Raw genomic sequence first — 24,547 nt, 5'->3', positions numbered from 1 at the left:
CCACAACAATATCCTTCCGTTTACCTTGCCTTATCTCTTTGATTCTGTCCAGCTTCATCCACAACATCCACAACTATTACCTCCCTTTTCTTTGGCTTATCTCTTTGATTCTGTCCACCTTCCTCCTTTTTTTCCAGTTCTCCTTTCACACCATGATACTTTCTTGTCATATCCTCTACCCTGCTCCGTTCATCATTCATTTGCATCTCAACATTGGCCACTTCCCCTTCCTGTTCTTTTTGTCCAACAACATCATCCCATACTTTCTGTTCTTCCTCTCCATTAAAATAATTATCTTTATCATCAGTAGCAGCAACGTTATCCTCTCCACTCCTATCTTTTATGTTCATCTGTCTTATCATATCAACGACCTTTCCATCATCTTTCTGTCTTTCCTCTGGAACAACTTCTGTTCTCCCTACCAAGTCAACTGGATTGATAGATTGATTTGATTGAACTTTTCTCTCTTCTTCTTCGCTTGTTCCGCTGGCTCCCGTCTCAAAGGAACAGGAAGGAGTAGATTGTTGAGAGTCACTGAGTGAACATTTGTGATCGGTTTCATGGTTCATCTGACGATCTGGAGAATCCACTTAGAAACGGAGGGAAATTGACAGAGTGACAGAGGTAAGTAACACAGGTTCACTGTGATTTATCAAATAGAGGAATGTTTGACCTTATGGAGAAGTAGAATCACATGAATGACATGGATAAAATCGAACCACATAGATAAAGGATAATTCACATTTGTGACACACAACCTAGATTTTGTCTTATGTAGCAACATTTGAATTTCTGTTTTTTTACATTGGATAAAAGTAGAGACTCAGAGCTACAAAATGGTATATCATATACTGCATTTGAGGAAACAATGGGAAAGTAATTCTGCTTTGAAAGTTGATCAACTTGTAAACTCACTTTTGAGAAAACCGTCTTTCAATGTTTTGGTACTATTGGAGAGCCCTTCTTTGTCTACACCCATTCATCATTGTTCACACCCTCTTAAGACTTAGCTCCACCCATCTCTTTAAGGGTTGATTCAACCATTCTGTACTAACTTGTCAGCTACTTCCAGACATCTAAGAGAGAGAGAGAACAGCTCACTGAACATTACTCGCCCTATCGCTCTATCTGTGGTTCGCGTTCAGAGCGCACACTGGATGCTCTGGCCAATAAGTAGGGTTGTTCCGAAAGCTCTGACCTCACAACTACAGTCAAGCACCCAAGATAACTGGCTAACAATGGCTAGCTACTTCCAGACACATAATGAGAGAACACCCTCTGATCATTGTACTCGCCCTAGCAGAGCTGGTTAGGCTTTTTTCATGTTATCCAGAGCATTGGTGGCTAACTGTGCTGGAGGAAACAATTGAATTACGCTTTGTTGCTGACATTTACGGACAACTGGATATATTCAACAGGTGTTGAGCTTTGTTATTGAAGTTTACTGACACCGGACATATTCAAAGTACACTTTAACTTGAAATTAAAATACTTTGTCAAAATTAGAGAGGAGTCTTTTGTTAAGACATGTAGGTAGCTAGCTAAACAATGGGCCATAATCACAACTCATGACGTTACTACCCTGCATGAATCTGCAGGTAGTTAACCAACCAGGTTCTATGGCTATAACTAGTCAAGCAAATGTGCCTGAGATACGAAGAATAAGATCATACACATAACGTTAGCTAGCGACTCAGCCAGCTAACGTTAGCTAGCTAACAGTACACTTGAAATTAAACCACTTTTTGTCAAAATTAGAAACATGTAATATCTGAATCTTACCCGTATACATCATGGTTGGACCCATCTCCTGTCTGATGCCATACATGGTTGCCTTATTTTGACGACATAATCCAGACTGGTGTTTTCCCCATCTCCTTAGCTATCATACTCGAATTCCACTAATTTAAAAACTTGGTCATCCAGAAAGTGAAGAGCATACACATAACTTTAGCTTGCTAACAGTACACTTTAACTTAACATTAGGTTTATGCAGTTTTACTACTCAATACTTTTTTTAAAAGCCGCATTTGACACGATTACCTAAACATACTGACCAGCTCCAATAGACAGACGCGTGCTATATGGTAGACCAATCCAAACTCATCTCTCGGCATGTCCAGCCCACTCATTATCTCAGCCAATCATGGCTAGTGGGAAGGTTGCCTCTTTATCTGTGGCTAAACCAACTAGGCTCGTAATTTAACAAGTTTATTCGTATTTACAGATGACATACAAGTTTGATATTAAGGCACATGAAAGTTCACATGTTCGAGAAGGTATTTCTGCCAAAAAACACATTTTGATTAAAAAACATTTTTTACATTCAAACAGCTCTCCCTGTACTCCCTGACGAAGGCCATGCAGCCGAAACGCGTCGGTTTTTAAACAACTTTGTTTCTATTGAACATGCCATACTAATAAAGGCATTTTAATTAATTATATGAAGAGTGCCTTGGTCCTCCTTTCTTTTTGAGCTCTCCTGTGAAGTCGTGACTTGCGACATACGCCTAGTTTCTTGAATCGGGTCACATTTGTTAACTTACATTTCCTGTACGTAAGCAGGTACGCACTCTGGAACCTACAGTAATGGAATAATAATTAGTTACTTCAAGGCCTTCTTAATTTCACAATTACACTTCATTAAACGGACACAAGTTTCGAAATAAAACACATCCACATTTTCTTAAAATAAAAGTTATATTTACCTCAAACTCTCATCTTGTTTCAATGGGTTTGAATGTAGCTGTAAGAGAGGAGCAGCAATGCATTCAATTATAACTAGTGTGAGAGTTCAGTGACCAGTCGGAGGAAGACGACACGACAGCACCTTCGTCAGGGGATAGGTACTCAGTGTAAAGCCAATTAGTACACACCTGGGCCCACTAATTGCTTTGTGTCTTCTTCTGTATAGGTGTGCCAGGAAAGGAGCTAGGGGAGAATTGGGAGTAGAGACGGGGACCGGTGAGGACGTCGGATTTTCCTACCTCAGAGAAAGCTTCTTTTACTGGGGCACATTGGCTCTCTGTTAACGAAAGCAGACTATAGGTAGAGAGAAGTGTTCCTCCTGTTACTATTATGTTTAGACGATCGTCTAAAGACAGGAGTAGTCGGTTTTGTTGTTTTGCTTTCCCCTTTTGGCCACAGCGTGTTGGTCAACGGCTTAGTTTATGTTTATTTGTTTTGTTACGCTGGTGTTTCAGCGTTGGACGTTAGCCTGTACTGGAGTTATTTTGTCGGGCGAAAGAAGAACCGTTTAGTAAACATTTGCAACAAAAGGAATAGGGTGTTTCAGACAAGCTTATCCGTTCACACTAGGGATGGCACTTGAATCTCTTGTCTTTTCCCTTCACCCTCTGAATGAAACACATACACAATCCATGTTGCAATTGTCTCAAGGCTTAAAAATGCTTCTTTAGCCTGTCTCCTCCCCTTCATCTACACTGATTGAAGTGGATATAAAAAGTGACATCAATAGGGGATCATAGCTTTCCCCTGGATTGACCTATGTCATGGAAAGAACAGGTGTTCTTAATGTTTGTACAGTACACTCAGTGTACATGTCCTTACTGTATGTGATTTGTTTTGTGTGTATGTAGGATATAGGTACATGTCTCACAAACCCCAATGCCTACCACGTAATTTATAATGAAAGCAGTGCTGAAAGGTATAAAAGCTGAAGTATCATGCACTGTATTTGTTTGCTCAGATGTGCTGATAGGGACTGTTGGGGGTTCATACAATAAAACATGTCACTAGGACTTTTTACTGGTACAAAGATTATCAGATACTTCAAAAATATTGTACTCAGACAATAAGAGATTTATTAGGACTAAAAAGGTTGGCATACAATGTTCCATTATTATGGACTACAAAAGAACAAACACGTTGAAATGGGTTACTTTTGTGAGAATAGTTTATTAATACAGAAGCACAGAAACAACACGATATTAATGAGATTACAAACATATATTTTATTAACTCTTGATAGTGACGACATACAGTACAATAATATTGACATACAAAGGGATGAAGGTTTGGCTGTTCACAAATTCAGGAGCCCAACGATTGCTATAGAATCACATCATTCTCCATTATGGCTCAATATGTTCAGAGCAAGGGTGATTTGTAGTGTTTGTAAATAGTATTGTTTTTATTTAAAAAAAATCCCCAATAGCTGTCCCTCAACCATTCGAGACCCCTCCCACAGTCCTCCCCCCAGAAAAAAAATTAAATAAAAAATACAATTAATTCCATTCCTGTCACGCCTTAGAGAGCCGTTTTATTTCTCTAGTTTGTTAGGTCAGGGTATGATTTGGGGTGGGCATTCTATGTTGTTTGTTTCTATGTTTTAGCCGGGTATGTTTCTCAATCAGGGACATCTGTCTATCGTTGTCTCTGATTGTGAATCATACTTAGGCAGCCTTTTTTCCTTTTGGTAGTTGTGGGTAGTTGTCTTCGTTTGTGCATGGATAGCCTTATGGAGCTTCACGTTCGTTTTTGTTGTATTATTGCTTTGTTGGCGACATTTGCAAATAAAGGAAAATGTACGCTTACAACGCTGCACCTTGGTCCATTCCATACGACGATCGTGACAATTCCCCACCCCCATGAACCCCACAATGCACCAACAACCAAGAGAATGAACTAAAGAGAAAAAAGGAAAAGAGAAGAAAACAGCAAACAACAATGCAAAAAAATAAAACAAAATAATATATTTAAAACAAAGGACATCAAGGACAACTGAACTCATAACAGCAATGCCAGCTTTATATGTTTGTGTGCATGTCTGGCACTATTACATGTATGTGTGGTTCTTGTATGTGTTTATTTGAATGAGAGTGTGTGTATATGCATGTGTACAAACACCTGTACGGCATCAGCCTCAGGCAAACCGGCATTAGTTGTAAAAACACTGCCACTTAGTGTCATTCAAATGTACTTTTATTATGTTTTATTTAGACTTTTCTTTCCCTTTATCTTTTGACCATCATTCTCTCTCTCACACAGCAACTCCACTCCCACTTGTCTCCAATTCCACATACCAACCCTCAATTTCCCTCAGCCCATTCCATCTATCTCTGCTGGCCACCCACTTCGTGTTTCTACGCAACACATATCTTTCAACTATGCTATGATGTTTAACATACAATTTCAATCTATCTAATCGAATAGAATCTACAGACTGCGTGTTGAAGATAAATACTTTCACTGAGAGTATTAGTATATTAGTAATTGACTGACCCGGTCTCTCCAGATCTCCTAACAGTACTATTTCTAGGGTCAATTTTACATCAATGCTATGCATTTTCAGCGATTTTTTTTATTTTATTTGTATTTTTATTTGTATTTTTTTTTAAATTTAATTTATTTATTTCACCTTTATTTAACCAGGTAGGCAAGTTGAGAACAAGTTCTCATTTACAATTGCGACCTGGCCAAGATAAAGCAGTTCGACACATACAACAACACAGAGTTACACATGGAGTAAAACATACAGTCAATAATACAGTAGAAAAATAAGTCTATATACAATGTGAGCAAGTGAGGTGAGATAAGGGAGGTGAAGGCAAAAAAAAGGGGGAAAAAAGGCCACGGTGGCGAAGTAAATACAATATAGCAAGTAAAACACTGGAATGGTTGAATTGCAGTGGACGAATGTAGAGATAGAAATAATGGGGTGCAAAGGAACAAAATAAATAAATACAGTAGGGAAAGAAGTAGTTGTTTGGGCTAAATTATTATAGATGGGCTATGTACAGGTGCAGTAATCTGTGAGTTGCTCTGACAGCTGGTGCTTAAAGCTAGTGAGGGAGATAAGTGTTTCCAGTTTCAGGGATTTTTGTAGTTCGTTCCAGTCATTGGCAGCAGAGAACTGGAAGGAGAGGCGGCCAAGGGAAGAATTGATTTTGGGGGTGACCAGAGAGATATACCTGCTGGAGCGCGTGCTACAGGTGGATGCTGCTATGGTCACCAGCGAGCTGAGATAAGGGGGGACTTTACCTAGCAGGGTCTTGTAGATGACCTGGAGCCAGTGGGTTTGGCGACGAGTATGAAGCGAGGCCCAGCCAACGAAAGTGTACAGGTCGCAGTGGTGGGTAGTATATGGGGCTTTGGTGACAAAACGGATGGCACTGGGATAGACTGCATCCAATTTATTGAGTAGGGTATTGGAGGCTATTTTGTAAATTACATCACCAAAGTCGAGGATTGGTAGGATGGTCAGTTTTACAAGGGTATGTTTGGCTGCATGAGTGAAGGATGCTTTGTTGCGGAATAGGAAGCCAATTCTAGATTTAACTTTGGATTGGAGATGTTTGATGTGAGTCTGGAAGGAGAGTTTACAGTCTAACCAGACACCTAGGTATTTGTAGTTGTCCACATATTCTAAGTCAGAGCCGTCCAGAGTAGTGATGTTGGACAGGCGGGCAGGTGGAGGCAGCGATCGGTTGAAGAGCATGCATTTAGTTTTACTTGTATTTAAGAGCAATTGGAGGCCACGGAAGGAGAGTTGTATGGCATTGAAGCTCGCCTGGAGGGTTGTTAACACAGTGTCCAAAGAAGGGCCAGAAGTATACAGAATGGTGTCGTCTGCGTAGAGGTGGATCAGAGACTCACCAGCAGCAAGAGCAACATCATTGATGTATACAGAGAAGAGAGTCGGTCCAAGAATTGAACCCTGTGGCACCCCCATAGAGACTGCCGGAGGCCCGGACAACAGACCCTCCGATTTGACACACTGAACTCTATCAGAGAAGTAGTTGGTGAACCAGGCGAGGCAATCATTTGAGAAACCAAGGCTGTCGAGTCTGCCGATAAGGATGTGGTGATTGACAGAGTCGAAAGCCTTGGCCAGGTCAATGAATACGGCTGCACAGTATTGTTTCTTATCGATGGCGATTAAGATATCGTTTAGGACCTTGAGCGTGGCTGAGGTGCACCCATGACCAGCTCTGAAACCAGATTCCATAGCGGAGAAGGTATGGTGGGATTCGAAATGGTTGGTAATCTGTTTGTTGACTTGGCTTTCAAAGACCTTAGAAAGGCAGGGTAGGATAGATATAGGTCTGTAGCACTTTGGGTCAAGAGTGTCCCCTCCTTTGAAGAGGGGGATGACCGCAGCTGCTTTCCAATCTTTGGGAATCTCAGACGACACGAAAGAGAGGTTGAACAGGCTAGTAATAGGGGTGGCAACAATTTCAGCAGATCATTTTAGAAAGAAAGGGTCCAGATTATCTAGCCCGGCTGATTTGTAGGGGTCCAGATTTTGCAGCTCTTTCAGAACATCAGCTGACTGGATTTGGGAGAAGGAGAAATGAGGAAGGCTTGGGCGAGTAGCTGTGGGGAGTGCAGTGCTGTTGACCGGGGTAGGGGTAGCCAGGTGGAAAGCATGGCCAGCCGTAGAAAAATGCTTATTGAAATTCTCAATTATAGTGGATTTATCAGTGGTGACAGTGTTTCCTATCTTCAGTGCAGTGGGCAGCTGGGAGGAGATGTTCTTATTCTCCATGGACTTTACAGTGTGCCAGAACATTTTTGAGTTTGTGTTGCAGGAGGCAAATTTCTGCTTGAAAAAGCTAGCCTTGGCTTTTCTAACTGCCTGTGTATATTGGTTTCTAGCTTCCCTGAAAAGTTGCATATCACGGGGGCTGTTCGATGCTAATGCAGAACGCCATCGGATGTTTTTGTGTTGGTTAAGGGCAGTCAGGTCTGGAGAGAACCATGGGCTATATCTGTTCCTGGTTCTAAATTTCTTGAATGGGGCATGCTTATGTAAGATGGTAAGGAAGGCATTAAAAAAAAAAAAACAGGCATCCTCTACTGACGGGATGAAATCAATATCCTTCCAGGATACCCCGGCCAGGTCGATTAGAAAGGCCTGCTCGCTGAAGTGTTTCAGGGAGCGTTTGACAGTGATGAGTGGAGGTCGTTTGACCGCTGACCCATTACGGATGCAGGCAATGAGGCAGTGATCGCTGAGATCTTGGTTGAAAACAGCAGAGGTCTATGAGGGTGCCAGTGTTTACGGCTTTGGGGTGGTACCTGGTAGGTTCATTGATAATTTGTGTGAGATTGAGGGCATCAAGCTTAGATTGTAGGATGGCTGGGGTGTTAAGCATGTTCCAGCCTAGCAGCATGAGCTCTGAAGATAGATGGGGGGCAATCAGTTCACATATGGTGTCCAGAGCACAGCTGGGGGCAGAGGGTGGTCTATAGCAGGCGGCAATGGTGAGAGACTTGTTTTTAGAGGTGGATTTTTAAAAGTAGAAATTCAAATTGTTTGGGTACAAACCTGGATAGTAGGACAGAACTCTGCAGGCTATCTTTGCAGTAGATTGCAACACCGCCCCCTTTGGCCGTTCTATCTTGTCTGAAAATTTTGTAGTTAGGGATGAAAATGTCAGAATTTTTGGTGGTCTTCCTAAGCCAGGATTCAGACACGGTTAGAACATCCGGGTTGGTAGAGTGTGCTAGAGCAGTGAATAAAACAAACTTAGGGACGGGACTTCTAATGTTAACATGCATGAAACCAAGGCTATTACGGTTACAGAAGTCATCAAAAGAGAGTGCCTGAGGAATAGGAGTGGAGCTAGGCACTGCAGCTAGGCACTGCAGGGCCTGGATTCACCTCTACATCACCAGAGGAACAGAGGAGGAGTAGGATAAGGGTACGGCTAAAAGCTATGAGAATTGGTTGTCTAGAACGTCTAGAACAGAGAGTAAAAGGACGTTTCTGGGGGCGATAAAATAGCTTCAAGGAATAATTTACAGACAAAGGTATGGTAGGATGTGAATACAGTGGAGGTAAACCTAGGTATTGAGTGATGAGAGAAATATTGTCTCTAGAAACATCATTGAAACCAGGTGATGTCATAGCATGTGTGGGTGGTGGAACTGAAATGTTGGATAAGGTATAGCAGTATCATTGACTATATGTTTGTTTTACTCCATGTGTAACTATGTGTTGTTGTATGTGTCGAACTGCTTTGCTTTATCTTGGCCAGGTCGCAATTGTAAATGAGAACGTGTTCTCAATTTGCCTACCTGGTTAAATAAAGGTTAAATAAATAAATAAAATAGTGAGCAGGGCTAGAGGCTCTACAGTGAAATAAGCCAATAAACACTAACCAGAACAGCAATGGACAAGGCATATTGACATTAAGGAGAGGCATGCTTAGTCGAGTGATCAGAAGGGTCCAGTGAGTAGAGGTTGGTTGGGGTCACAGCGATTCAGACAGCTACCCGGGCCATCGGTAGCAAGTTAGCATAGGATGGAGGTCTGTTTTTAGCCACCTCGTGCGTTTCCGACGGTAGATTAGTGGGGTTCCGTGTGGTAGAGGGGATCAATCCAATTGGCAAAATAGATATAGTTATAGTGACCCAAGAAAAATTGTCCGATAGACTTATTCAGATAGCAGCCGATAAGACAGCTAACGATTAGCGGGCCGCAGATGGGCGTTCAGGTAACGTTGCGACGGAGGTGCCAGTTGGATAACTCCCTTGGGCAGATATCGTCGGTAGTCCAGTCGTGAAGGCCCGGTGGGGCTCCGCATTGGCAGTAAAACGGATCCGGATAGGTGATTGTAGCCCAGGAGTGGCTGATGGAACTCTTCAGCTGGCTAGCTCCGGAATAATTTATGTTTGCTCCGGGATCGACGTAAGCCAATAGTCACATGGGTAGCAGCTAGCTAGCTGCAAAATCCAGGTGTAAATGTCAAGAGCTTGCGGTTGAAATCCGGGGATATGGAGAAAAATATGTCTGGTATGTTCTGGTCTGAGTGAGTCGCGTTGTACAAAAGTGGCGATAGATTTTCGAGCTAAAGGAATAGCTGAAGACCACAAACCGTGGTTAGCTGAAATACTAACGTTAGCCAGTAAACTGGCTAGCTTCTGGGTAGCTTCTGGTTAGCTTCTGGCTAGCTTCTGGTTAGCTTCTGGCTAGCTTCTGTTTAGCTTCTGGCTAGCTTCTATTGTGGATTTTCAGATTTGAGGTAAATAATACTTTTTTTTAAATTGGTGAGGCGGGTTGCAGGAAAGTGATTTGAAGTTGAGTTTTTGGAAAAGGAAAATATATAAAAGATATGCGAAGAAAGGTGTAAATATATACATATATACGGGACACGACAAGACGAGGACAAAGGACGTCTGACTACTATGCCATCTTGGATACTGTGATTGCTGAACCTGAGACCAGAAACAGGCTACCTGAGGGCAATACCAAAATAAATGGTCTATTGATTCTTTATCCTCACAACAAAATCTGCAGAGCTTCGATGATTTTATGCCCAAAATATTCAACATTTTGTTGGTAGCAAGAATTCTATATAATAATTTTAGCTGAAAAGCACGAAGTCTTGAATCTTGCGTTGTTTTATAAATCAGCTCATACACCCTGTACCATGGAATCGGTACATCAAAAATCTCTTCCCAACTATTTTGCAATCTGTATGGCACAGTAAATAGTATTGTTTGTTATTGGTGTGGCAACTTGGAGACCAGATAATGAGCACTACTTCTCTTTGATGTATTTTAATGTGTGTGTGTGTGTGTGTGTGTGTGTGTGTGTGTGTGTGTGTGTGTGTGTGTGTGTGTGTGTGTGTGTGTGTGTGTGTGTGTGTGTGTGTGTGTGTGTGTGTGTGTGTGTGTGTGTTTGTACCATATTATAAATGAGAGGACAAAAGAGGTAGGATGGAAAGTTAAAATAGGTCAACTCCTAGGGAAGAGAACATGAGCCAACCAGGGACATTCCAGTTACACCTGTATATGGCAGGAATCAGGTGTAGTTAATGTCATGAGAATTATGTTATCGATGTTCATAAACCAATTCAATTAAACTACTCAGTCTGCTAATCAGAATTTGTAAGATACTGATTGAAATGAAACAGACGGAGGCCCAGCTAAAATAGTCAATAAGGTTTATTCATGGGCGCGCTGGTTAGTTGTACAAAACCATTCATTTTATACTAGCTCCTTACGCACATACTCTTGCACACAAAAATAATTAATGTGCACATACATTTGCACACAAACAGTAGGTATCTTACGCCCACACTGTCCTCCTACCCAGCCGACAAAGATTAGGGACCGTGAGAACACCGTGAGAATCACTCCCTGTCCTTTCCCCAATCTCTCAGTGGCCCCTAGCCAAGGTCGGCACCGAATCTTGCTCAGACAGTCTGTGTTCAAGATACTATAATAGACATATTGTTTTACTGACTAAAACTACACACATCATTAATTATAACTTTATGATTCTAGTCAATTTCTACAATTATATGGTTTCAGAGTGGAGTATTCTAATCATTCATTTAAAACTATAAATTCCATCAACAGTTAATCACATGATCAGAAATGACCTGTCTCTGTTCAAATATGTTCCCGTTTTGTGACCTATTGCCATGGTGATAGTCAAAGGAATGAGGTCCCAGGTCAGTGTACCTTGGTCTGTGCACTCTGGGATTATAAACATATAGTCAGCCTGAGAGAATGTGATAAAGGGGCATAAAATAATCCACCACTTCAATAAAAGTATAATGTTTTTGAGTTCCAATCATATCTTTGCAGGCAACAGTGATTGTGATGGATCTGTATCAGAGATGTTCAAGGATCAATGGCATGAACTGAATTGGTAAACTGAACCGTGACATCAAGCATATGTTATGGAAAGATGGAAAGTGAAAGGTTCTAGGATGTGGGTTGAATTTGAGCAGGTAGTGTGAAGCAGGGGGAGACAAAAAGGGTCATTTGAATCCAGTTTTAATTCTATTAAATGTATGAATTACAAAAATGATTCCTTACATTATTCAGATCCGAAGTTAATGCCATTACCATTGTTTCATTATCAAAACCGGTGCACACTATAGCTCTGTTTGAATCTATATACACAAGCACAATGCCAAGCCATGTCAGTTTGGCAAAATTAGAAGAGCAATTTATCACAGCTGTCTCACTAATGTTGTTGTTTGGTTCAATTGAGAATATCATCAAAGTTCATTACTTAGTTTTAGATTGAACCATTCTCATGATTTTCATTTCATTCTATTTATTAGTATCAATTTAAACTTCAAGGTAACCTTTTTTCTTTCCCACTGGGTTCTTCTTTACCTCCTTTATTCTCTCTATGAGCTTTTCTTTATTTCCTCATCTCTTTTCAATTGTTTCTTTCTATTTGCCTTTTCCTTCTTTTTCTCTTTTCTACTCTGTCCTCCTAACATACTCTTCTTTTCACCTTCTCTGCTCATCTCCAATTCCATTTTCTTCCTTTTGTCATGTTCACTGATCTTTTCCCCTCCCTTTCTTTTTCTCTTGAAGCAAAAACATGTTGTTGTTTCATCTGGGGTGGCTGTCAGTCTGTTCTGAAATGTACTAACGGAACTGGGATATTTACTGTGGTTAGTTTGACTCATCGTTGTCACATCACAATCCTCTCCTAACTTTGCCACTTCAACCTGTATTGTCTTTAGCTCACCACCATTTATTTTTGCTGTTCTATCATCCCCAGTGTCATCTATTATTCTACCTGGCTTTGTCTTTGCTGCACCATCTCTATTCCTCTTCCTCTCATTATTATCTCCGTCTCTGTCCGTCACAACCACATCCTTTCTATTCATCACATCACCCTCTGTTCCATTTTCCAAGACGTTATCTACATCCACAACAATATCCTCCCGTTTCTTTGCCTTATCTCTTTGATTCTGTCCACCTTCATCCACCACAATATCCTCCCTTTTCTTTGCCTTATCTCTTTGATTCTGTCCAGCTTCATCCACAACAATATCCTCCCTTTTCTTTGCCTTATCTCTTTGATTCTGTCCAGCTTCATCCACAACAATATCCTCCCTTTTCCTTGCCTTATCTCTTTGATTCTGTCCAGCTTCATCCACAACATGCACAACAATATCCTCCCTTTTCCTTGCCTTATCTCTTTGATTCTGTCCAGCTTCATCCACAACATGCACAACAATATCCTCCCTTTTCCTTGCCTTATCTCTTTGATTCTGTCCAGCTTCATCCACAACATCCTCTTCCAGTTCTCCTTTTACACCATGATACTTTCTTGTCATACCATGACCCTCTTCCCTGCTCCGTTCATCATTCATTTGCACCTCAACATTGGCCACTTCACCTTCCTGTTCTTTTTGTCCAACAACATCATCCCCTACTTTCTGTTCTTCCTCTCCATTAAAATAATTATCTTTATCATCAGTAGCAGCAACGTTATCCTCTCCACTCTTATCTTTTATGTTCATCTGTCTTATCATATCAACGACCTTTCCATCATCTTTCTGTCTTTCCTCTGGGACAACTTCTGTTCTCCCTACCAAGTCAACTGGATTGATAGATTGATTTGATTGAACTTTTCTCTCTTCTTCTTCGCTTGTTCCGCTGGCTCCCGTCTCAAAGGAACAGGAAGGAGTAGATTGTTGAGAGTCACTGAGTGAACATTTGTGATCGGTTTCATGGTTCATCTGACGATCTGGAGAATCCACTTAGAAACGGAGGGAAATTAACAGTGACAGAAGTAACACTGTGATTTATCAAATAGAGGAATGTTTGACCTTATGGAGAAGTAGAATCACATGAATGACATGGATAAAATATACCAAATAGATAAAAAAGACAATTCACATTTGTTAACTTACATTTCCTGTACATAAGCAGGTACGCACTCTGGGACCTACAGTAATGGAATAATAATTAGTTACTTCAAGGCTTTTCTAATTTGACAATTAAACTTAATTAAATGGACACAAGTTTGCAAATAAAGCGCACCCACATCTATATTTACCTAAAACTCTCATCTTGTTCAAATGGTTTTGAATTGAGCTGTAAGAGAGGAGCAGCAGTGTTCAACTATAACTAGGGATGGGATGCATGTTGAGGAAATAGCAGGGTGGTTTATACTAGATTTAAAAAGCGAAGTATCCCTTACCTGTGTGACGTAGCTGTCATCGAACACATACCAGTTGTGATTCTGATAGGACTTGATTCTAGCAGTGTAATGTCCACCTCTTAGACTTCCCACATGGTCCACAACTGCATAGAGTTCATAGTCACAGTCCTGTTCAGAGACATTGAGTAAATCAAAAGGTCTGTCATGAACAGGAAAACCACGGAGCTTTATCAGATAGGGCCAAAAGTAGGGAAAGGTACAGAGAGGAGGAGGGCTATAAAGTAACACACTGAAAACACATATTTACAATCCTACTCTATTTTTAAAGGCAATTAACATTACTACCTAAGTTATACAACCTAATAAAAAAGTGTTTTATAACACAATAACCTGTTCAAGGAAAAACGTTTTATAGTTACCTTTGTCTGTAACGTGTGAGGCACCTCCACACAGCTCTCAATTTTGACATATGACATCCTGTGGTAGTCAAACTGAAACCTCTTGAGGAGCAGAGTCAGAATCTCTGGGGGATGTTCCATCTCACATGCCTGGAGACACAAAACACACTATTATCACACCTCTAGAAGAAGACCCAGTAACATAGTATTTTTCACAGTGTTACCTTTTTAAGAAGCTTTTGATACAAGTATCGATGTAGCATATTGATTGAGTATTGATTGTATACCATTACTCACAAGGATTGCGTCTGTTTTCCCATCGCAGTAGTCACAGTACATCTGATTGTCACCACTGACAGTTGAAGACTTGAAAAAATCCTCAAAACCATCTCTCTGAAAAAACAAACAAAATTGTATCTTGCACCTCCAACTTCAGCAGCCCAATGGTACAGTGTTATTTGCCTCAACCAATTTGTCACAAAATATCAAATGTTGGCATTATTATCATACAATAAGCCTAAATGTAATTCATTTGCTTTTTTCCTCAAATTCCAACATACAGTAAAATACATTCTCACTGAACGAATATGCTGTTAATTAAAAACATTTAACTAGATGTATGTCTTTTTTTTACAATACAAAATTTGCACATACCAACTACAATTAAATATCATTAAGACACATTGCATACTACATGGCATTTGAAGTATTAGGTAGCCCTGTATGTAGAACATGTTAGAGTTGCTATAATAGGTGAATTAGGCGTTTCCCTACCACACTGTAGTAGTTGTTATCTTCCATTGAGAGTGGCACAGTCCAAAATGGACCAACTTCATCACTGTTCACATGACGGTCAGATATAGAACAGGTGGCAGTGTGCTTCAAATGTCCTTGAAATATCAAAAAAAAAAAAACTTTTGTCAGTCTTGTAATTTCATAACTTCTATACATTGAATTGCACCTACATTTGTTGAGCGAAGCAGTACCTTAGACACATCCGGATTGACCTTGCTTAAAATCTTCTCGAAATATTCAGCAGCATCACCTTGCTCGAACACTGCATTGGAAGCAATAGAAACAATTAATGGTACACCCAATGATTTAATGAATGGTAGGCCTACACTCATTCAGGCAATTGGTTATACAGTCAAAGAATACTCTTTTCAATTGTATCATCAAATACCGTGCTATTAAAGTGCCTGTACACCTATGCTGATACATAAAATGCAGATTACTTCTCAGCTCTGATACTTTTGCTTGACTTACCCTTTTCAATGCCCAGTTTTGATGTGACATCTTTAGTGTGAGCTTGTTTTTTCTTTAAAGTCTCAAACAAACATTTCAGCTGAAGATCAAACGTGTTCTGTTCAACATTAACCTGCTCTTGGCTGTAAAGAGACATTTAAGAACTATAAATTGTCATATTTATTAGCAAAATCTCTTAATAACTTATTGGCAGTTAAGATTCATATTATTATTGTCAATAGCCAATAAATGTACTCTTACAGCCACTAGGGATAGAGGCTACTTGGTTACTGTATATCTCCAAAAGTGCATAGCTTGTTATCAATTTTGAAAAGCTTTTGACAATTGCCAGTAAATAGCCTGGCTTTTTTTGTATTCCCAACAGAAAATGTGACAGAAGAGTAGGAGTACCCAAACCTTTCCACAGCCTCTCTGAAGCCTTTAGTCATGAAGAGGACCTGAAGCACACTGTTCAAATAACAGGTTGCCCCTTGATTGTGCAAACCATAATAGAGTATGGTTTTATTGTCTAAAATAAGGACAGAATATTAATAATTAGTGGCATGATGACTGACAGAGAGGCAGCTCATACAGTAGCTATATTGTGTTGTGTCGTCTAGGCTAGGCTAAATACTGTATATGTCGTTATGCAATGTTTTGTGTGTGTTGGCCAGTGGTGGGGAAAGTATCCAATTGTCATACTTGAGTAAAAGTAAAGATACCTTAATATAAAATACCTTACGTAAAAGTGAAAGTCACCCAGTAAAATACTACTTGAGAAAAAGTCAAAAAGTATTTGGTTTTAAATATACTTAAGTACCAAAAGTAAATGTAATTGCTAAAATATACTTAAGTATAAATTAGATGAGGTACAATCACAAATATCCTACCAAAGGGACATCGAAAACTGTAATATCCTATGTTTCACGGAATCGTGGCTGAAGGACGACATGGATATTCAGCTAGCGGGATATACGCTGCACCGGCAGGATAGAACAGCACAATCAGGTAAGATGGGGGGGGGGGGGCGGTTTGTGCATATTTGTAAACAACAGCTGGTGCACGAAATCTAAGGAAGTCTCTAGATTTTGCTCACCTGAAGTAGAGTATATTGTGATAAATTGCAGGCCACACTACTTGCCTAGAGAGTTCTCAGCTATACTTTTCGTGGCTGTTTATTTACCACCACAAACAGATGCTGGCACTAAGACCGCACTCAGTCAGCTGTATAAGGAAATAAGCAAACAGGAAACCACTCACCCAGAGGAGGCGCTCCTAGTGGCCGGAGACTTTAATGTAGGGAAACTTAAATCAGTTCTACCAAATCTCTATCAACATGTTAAATGTGCAACCAGAAGGAAAAAAATTCTAGATCACCTGTACTCTACACACAGAGACGCATACAAAGCTCTCCCTCGCCATTTGGTAAATCCGACCACAACTCTATCCTCCTGATTCCTGCTTACAAGCAAAAATTAAAGCAGGAAGCACCGGTGACTCGGTCTATAAAAAAGTGGTCAGATGAAGCAGATGCTCAACTACAGGACTGTTTTGCTATCACAGACTGGAACATGTTCCAGGATTCTTCCGATGACATTGAGGAATACACCAAATCAGTCACTGGCTTTATCAATAAGTGCATTGAGGACGTCGTCCCCACAGTGACTGTACGTACATACCCCAATCAGAAGCCATGGATTACAGGCAACATCTGCACTGAGCTAAAGGCTAGAGCTGCCGCTTTCAAGGTGCGGGACTCTAACCCGGAAGCTTACAAGAAATCCCGCTATGCCCTGCGACGAACCATCAAACAGGCAAAGCGTCAATACAGGGCTAAGATTGAATCATACTACACTGGCTCCGACGCTCGTCGGATGTGGCAGGGCTTTTACAAACTATTACAGACTACAAAGGGAAGCACAGCCGCGAGCTGCCCAGTGACACGAGCCTAACAGATGAGCTAAATCACTCTATGCTCGCTTCGAGGCAAACAACACTGAGGCATGCATGAGAGCATCAGCTGTTCCGGACGACTGTGTGATCACGCTCCCTGTAGCCGACGTGAGTAAGACCTTAAAACAGGTCAACATGGGCCTCCCGGGTGGTGCAGTGGTCTAGGGCACTGCATCGCAGAGCTAACTGTGCCACCAGAGACTCTGGGTTCGCGCCCAGGCTCTGTCGTAGCCGGCCGCGACCGGGAGGTCCGTGGGGCGACGCACAATTGGCCTAGCGTCGTCCGGGTTAGGGAGGGTTTGGCCGGTAGGGATATCCTTGTCTCATCGCATCCATGGAGCTCGGCCCAAGGTCGCCAGGTGCACGGTGTTTCCTCCGACACATTGGTGCGGCTGGCTTCTGGGTTGGATGCGCGCTGTGTTAAGAAGCAGTGCGGCTTGGTTGGGTTGTGTTTCGGAGGACGCATGGCTCTTTTTTTTTTTAACACAATAAAAACAGGTCAACATACACAAGGCTGCGGGGCCAGACGGATTACCAGGACGTGTGCTCCGGGCATGTGCTGACCAACTGGCAGGTGTCTTCACTGACATTTTCAACATGTACCTGATTGAGTCTGTAATACCAACATGTTTCAAGCAGACCACCATAGTCCCTGTGCCAAAGAACACAAAGGCAACCTGCATAAATGACTACAGACCCGTAGCACTCACGTCCGTAGCCATGAAGTGCTTTGAAAGGCTGGTAATGGCTCACATCAACACCATTATCCCAGAAACCCTAGACCCACTCCAATTTGCATACCGTCCAAACAGATCCACAGATGATGCAATCTCTATTGCACTCCACACTGCCCTTTCCCACCTGGACAAAAGGAACACCTATGTCAGAGTGCTATTCATTGACTACAGCTCAGCGTTCAACACCATAGTACCCTAAAAGCTCATCACTAAGCTAAGGAACCTGGGACTAAACACCTCCCTCTGCAACTGGATCCTGGACTTCCTGACGGGCCGCCCCCAGGTGGTGAGGGTAGGTAGCAACACATCTGCCACGCTGATCCTCAACACTGGAGCTCCCCAGGGGTGCGTGCTCAGTCCCCTCCTGTACTCCCTGTTCACCCACGACTGCATGGCCAGGCACGACTCCAACACCATCATTAAGTTTGCAGACGACACAACAGTGGTAGGCCTGATCACCGACAACGACGAGACAGCCTATAGGGAATAGGTCAGAGACCTGGCCGGGTGGTGCCAGAATAACAACCTATCCCTCAGCGTAACCAAGACAAAGGAGATGATTGTGGACTACAGGAAAAGGAGCACCGAGCACGCCCCCATTCTCATCGATGGGGCTGTAATGGAGCAGTTTCAAGTTCAAGTTCCTTGGTGTCCACATCACCAACAAACTAGAATGGTCCAAACACACCAAGACAGTCGTGAAGAGGGCACGACAAAGCCTATTCCCCCTCAGGAAACTAAAAAGATTTGGCATGGGTCCTGAGATCCTCAAAAGGTTCTACAGCTGCAACATCAAGAGCATCCTGACCGGTTGCATCACTGCCTGGTACGGCAATTGCTCGGCCTCCGACCACAAGACACTTCAGAGGGTAGTGCGTACGGCCCAGTACATCACGGGGGCAAAGCTGTCTGTCATCCAGGACCTCTATACCAAGCGGTGTCAGAAGAAGGCCCTAAAAATTGCCAAAGACCCCAGCCACCCCAGTCATAGACTGTTCTCTCTACTACCGCATGGCAAGCAGTACCGGAGTGCCATGTCTAGGACAAAAAGGCTTCTCAACAGTTTTTACACCCAAGCCATAAGACTCCTGAACAGGTAACCAAATGGTTACCCGGACTATTTGCATTGTGTGCCCCCCCCCCCCAACCCCTCTTTTACACTGCTGATACTCTCTGTTTATCTTATATGCATAGTCACTTTAACTATACATTCATGTACATACTACCTCAATTGGCACGACCAACCAGTGCTCCCGCACATTGGCTAACCGGGCTATCTGCATTGTGTCCCACCACCCGCCAACCCCTCTTTTTATGCTACTGCTACTCTCTGTTCATCATATATGCATAAAAAACTGGCCTACTGTAGGTCTCCCCAGCCTGGTAGGTCCTGTGGCAGCGCCACGCACCAGGCTGTCTCTCCGTCTCCTCCCTCCAGGTTCTCTCTCCAGGCCAGAGCCGCCCGTCTGTCCTGAGCTGCCAGAGCCGCCTGTCTGTCCTGAGCTGCCAGAGCCGCCCATCTATCCTGAGCTGCCAGAGCCGCCCGTCTGTCCTGAGCTACCGGAGCCGCCCGTCAGTCAGGAGCTGCCGGAGCCGCCCGTCAGTCAGGAGCTGCCGGAGCCGCCCGTCAGTCAGGAGCTGCTGGAGCCGTCCGTCATTCAGGAGCTGCCGGAGCCGTCCGTCACGCCGGCGCTGCCGGAGCCGCCCTTCACGCCGGCGCTGCCGGAGCCGCCCTTCACTCTAGCACTGCCGGAGTCTCCCACCTGTCCGGCGCTGCCGGAGTCTCCCATCTATTCAGGGCCCGCTGCAAGGGTTCCCAGTCCGAGATCAGCGGCGAGGGTCGCCGCTCCAAAGGCGCCACTTAAGCGGGCAAAGACTATGGTGGAGTGGGATCCACGTCCCGCGCCAGAGCCGCCACCGCGGACAGACGCCCACCCAGACCCTCCCCTATAGGTTCAGGTTTTGCGGCCGGAGTCCGCACCTTTGGGGGGGGGTACTGTCACGTTCTGACCTTAGTTTATTTGTATGTCTTTGTGTTAGGTTGGTCATGGCGTGAGTTGGGGTGGGTAGTCTATGTTCTGTTTTCTATGTTGTTGTATTTCTATGTCTGGCCTGATATGGTTCTCAATCAGAGGCAGCTGTCGTTCGTTGTCTCTGATTGAGAATTATATTTAGGTAGCCTGTTTTCCCCATTTTGGTTGTGGGTGTTTGTTTTCTGTTTAGTGTATGTTCACCTGGCAGAACTGTTTCATTTTCGTTTTTCCTCGTTGTTGTTTTGTGTAGTGTTCAGTTTTAATTAAATATGACGAACACTTACCACGCTGCATTTTGGTCCTCCTCTCCTTCCACCAACGAGAATCGTTACAGTGTGCAAAATGCATGAGGAGGTAAGGCAATAAATAGGCCATAGTAGCAAAGTAATTACAATTTAGCAGATTACGACTGAGTGATAGATGAGCAGATGATGATGAGCAGATGATGGTGTGTAAGTAGTGATACCGGTGTGCAAAAGAGCAGCAAAGTAAATAAAAACAATATGGGGATGAGGTAGGTAGATTGGGTGGGCTATTTACAGATGGACTATGTACAGTGAGGGAAATGTAAGTCTCCAGCTTCATCGATTTTTGCAATTCGTTCCAGTCACTGGCAGCAGAGAACTGGAAGGAAAGGCGGCCAAAGGAGGTGTTGGCTTTGGGGATGACCAGTGAAATATACCTGCTGGAGCGCGTGCTACGGGTGGGTGTTGTTATCGTGACCAGTGAGCTGAGATAAGGTGGAGCTTTACCTAGCATAGACTTATAGATGACCTGGAGCTAGTGGGTCTAGCGAGGGCCAGCCGACTAGAGCATACGGGTCGCAGTGGTGGGTGGTATAAGGCGCTTTGGTAACAAAACGGATGGCACTGTGATAGACTACATCCAATTTGCTGTGTAGAGTATTGGAAGCTATTTTGTAGATGACATCGCCAAAGTCGAGGATTAGTAGGATAGTCAGTTTTACTAGGGTAAGTTTGGCAGCGTGAGTGAAGGAGGCTTTGTTGCAAAATAGAAAGACGATTCTAGATTTGATTTTGGATTGGAGATGTTTGATATGAGTCTGGAAGGAGAGTTTACAGTCTAGCCAAACACCTAGGTATTTGTAGTTGTCCACGTATTTTAGGTCAGAACCGTCCAGAGTATTGAGGCGGGGAGGGTGCGGGCAGCGAACGGTTGATAAGCAAACATCTGGTTTTGCTAGCGTTTAAGAGCAGTTGGAGGCCACGGAAGGAGTGTTGAATGGCATTGAAGCTCGTTTGAAGGTTAGTTAACACAGTGTTCAAAGAAGGGCCAGATGTATACAGAATGGTGTCATCTGCATAGAGGATGGATCAGGGAATCGCCCGCAGCAAGAGTGACATCGTTGATATATACGGAGAAAAGAGTCGGCACGAGAATTGAACCCTGTGGTACCCCCATAGAGACTGCCAGAGGTCCGGACAACAGGCCCTCCGATTTGACACACTGAACTCTGTCTGCGAAGTAGTTGGTGAACCAGGCGAGGCAGTCATTTGAGAAATCAAAGCTATTGAATCTGCCGATAAGAATACGGTGATTGACAGAGTCGAAAGCCTTGGCCAGGTCGATGAAGACGGCTGCACAGTACTGTCTTTCATTGATGGCGGTTATGATATCGTTTAGTACCTTGAGCGTGGATGAGGTGCATCCATGACCAGCTCGGAAACCGGATTGCACAGCGGAGAAGGTACGGTGGGATTCGAAATGGTCAGTGATCTGTTTATTAAGTTGGCTTTCAAAGACTTTAGAAAGACATGGCAGGATGAATATAGGTCTATAACAGTTTGGGACTAGAGTGTCACCCCCTTTGAAGAGGGGGATGACCGCGGCAGCTTTCCAATCTTTAGGGATCTCGGATAATACGAAAGAGAAGTTGAACAGACTGGTAATAGGGGTTGCAACAGTGGCGGCGGATAATTTTAGAAAGAGAGGTTCCAGATTGTCTAGACCAGCTGATTTGTATGGGTCCAGGTTTTGCAGCTCTTTCAGAACATCTGCGATCTGGATTTGGGTGAAGGAGAAGCTGGTGAGGCTCGGGCAAGTAGCTGCGGCGGGTGCGGAGCTGTTGGCCGGGGTTGGGGTAGCCAGGAGGAAAGCATGGCCAGCCGTAGAGAAATGCTTATTGAAATGTTATATTATCATGGATTTATCAGTGGTGACCGTGTTGCCTAGCCTCAGTGCAGTGGGCAGCTGGGAGGAGGTGCTCTTGTTCTCCATGGACTTTAAAGTGTCACAAAACTTTTGGGAGTTAGAGCTATAGGCAGTGGTGTAAAGTACTTAGGTAAAAATACTTTAAAGTACTACTTAAGTCGTTTTTTGGAGTATCTGTACATTACCTTATTATTTATATTTTTTTTAACTTTCACTTTTACTTCACTACATTCCCAACGAAAATAATTAACTTTTCCTCCATACATTTTCCCCGACACCCAAAAGTACTCTTTACATTGTGAGTGTTTAGCAGGGCAGGAAAATTGTCAAATTCACACACTTATCAAGAGAACACGTGGTCATCCCTGCTTCCTCTGATCTGATCTGAGTCACTAAACACAAATTCATCGTTTGTAAATTATGTGTTGGAGTGTTGGTGTGCCCCATTTATAAAACAAGAAAATGGCGCCACCTGCTTTGCTTAATATATTATTATTATTATTTATACTTTTACTTTTGATACCTAAGTATATTTTAGCAATTACATTTACTTTTGATACTTAAGTATATTTAGAACCAAATACTTTTAGATTTTTAATCAAGTAAGATTTTAAAGGGTGACTTTCACTTTTACTTGAGTAACTTTCTATTGAGGTATTTATACTTTTACGCAAGTATGACATTTGGGTACTATTTCCACCACTGGATAAAGGTAGCCTACATGTCTCTCAAACCCCAATATTTGTATGTGTATGTAAATGTATATTATTTCAGTTGTATGACTGCGATTTGGAACTAATAAAATAAAGTAGTTCTATGTCGAGTTCAACTGTATAACAGGCCTACCTGTGTTCACTTTCTCATTTGGATAATAGTGTTGGTGGATCCAAAAGGGATCCATCATGTCTAAATAATCCATACCCTCATCCACGTATGATCTGTTGAACGGAAAACATGGGACTTTGTTAAATTGTTTGATTACATTCGTACTTCGAATTCACATCTTGAAGGTTTACACCGACGATAGGAGAAACGAGTCTACTACTATTTGATCAATAAATAAACGGACTCAAGTTAAACAGCTGTCATTGGAAAGAAAGAACATTTTGATTTGAGATTGATCTGTTCCGCGTTCTGAGTGTTCCTTTGACAATTTTTACATTGCAAGGTAGCGGAATAGTTTAGTGAAATTGACTTAAAACTTACCAGTATCCTTGAATAGAAACAGCGGCTTTGAATAGATATTGTTGGTGCGCTTGGTCTATGGTTATTTGTTGTCAGCTTCGAAGAAAACGAAAGCTATTATAGTGCAACTGTCATCTCTCCGAGTCCTAAAACATCAGTTTCTATTTCAGCTACACATTCCTGTCAGTCAACTGAACGATATAATCTGAAGGTGTAGCCTATTCTGCAATATTTACCGCTGTTCATTGGCCATTTCAATTAGTTATATCGGCCTGTCCATTGATATAACTGATAAATGCGTCATTATGTTCAAGCTACAACTGTGTTATCCTTCATCACATGAATAGGCATCAGTTTGTTTGTTTATTTATTTGATTTAACCTTTATTTAACTAGGTAAGTCAGTTAAGAACAAATTCTTGTTTACATTGACAACTGCTGTGCAAATGCTGAAGAGAAAGTCGGTCAATCTAGCTGTTTTATCATTGTTTCGATACTTAGTCATAGTGTGAACTTGGCAATCATTCATATCGCACCATGCAAGTCCCCGTTTTGAAAACAGAATGTATTTTCTGTTGCTATAGCCTACTACTTAATTTAAAATGAAAACAGTGGTGAAAGGTATGAAAGTTCAAGTTTCATGCACTGTATATGTTTGCTCAGATGTGCTGGCCTAGTTTTTTGGTATGCCCCAGTCATTTAGCATATAATGGAATGTTTGTCAATTATCAATTGATATCTACACAGGATAGGGACTGTTGGGGGCTCATACAGTAAAACATTATGTCACTGGGACTTTTTTCTGGTACCAAGATTTATCAGAAACTTCAAAAATATTGTACTCAGACAATAAGAGATTTATTGGACTAAAAAAGGTTGGCATACAATGTTCCATTATTATGGACTACAAAAGAACAAACACGTTGAAGTC

At 42.3% G+C, this 24,547-nt stretch overlaps 1 protein-coding gene across 1 annotated transcript; it reads right to left on the bottom strand.

Annotated features, from left to right (window-relative positions):
- Window positions 1-11,371: 11,371 nt before the first annotated feature.
- Window positions 11,372-23,784, bottom strand: LOC139534434 (uncharacterized). The gene is made up of 12 exons (XM_071333581.1): window positions 23,639-23,784; window positions 23,279-23,370; window positions 15,955-16,066; window positions 15,559-15,680; window positions 15,280-15,349; window positions 15,067-15,193; window positions 14,590-14,685; window positions 14,314-14,442; window positions 13,934-14,062; window positions 13,790-13,827; window positions 13,644-13,678; window positions 11,372-13,489 (listed from the first exon to the last, which is right to left on the bottom strand). Exons 2-12 carry the CDS (start codon window positions 23,349-23,351, stop codon window positions 12,120-12,122), a joined length of 2,301 nt encoding a protein of 766 aa, XP_071189682.1. The 5' UTR covers window positions 23,352-23,370; window positions 23,639-23,784; the 3' UTR covers window positions 11,372-12,119.
- Window positions 23,785-24,547: the final 763 nt, after the last annotated feature.

This window comes from Salvelinus alpinus, chromosome 11 (genome assembly GCF_045679555.1).
Source record: "Salvelinus alpinus chromosome 11, SLU_Salpinus.1, whole genome shotgun sequence".
Taxonomy (NCBI): domain Eukaryota; kingdom Metazoa; phylum Chordata; class Actinopteri; order Salmoniformes; family Salmonidae; genus Salvelinus; species Salvelinus alpinus.
This window is presented reverse-complemented; position numbering and strand designations above follow the sequence as displayed.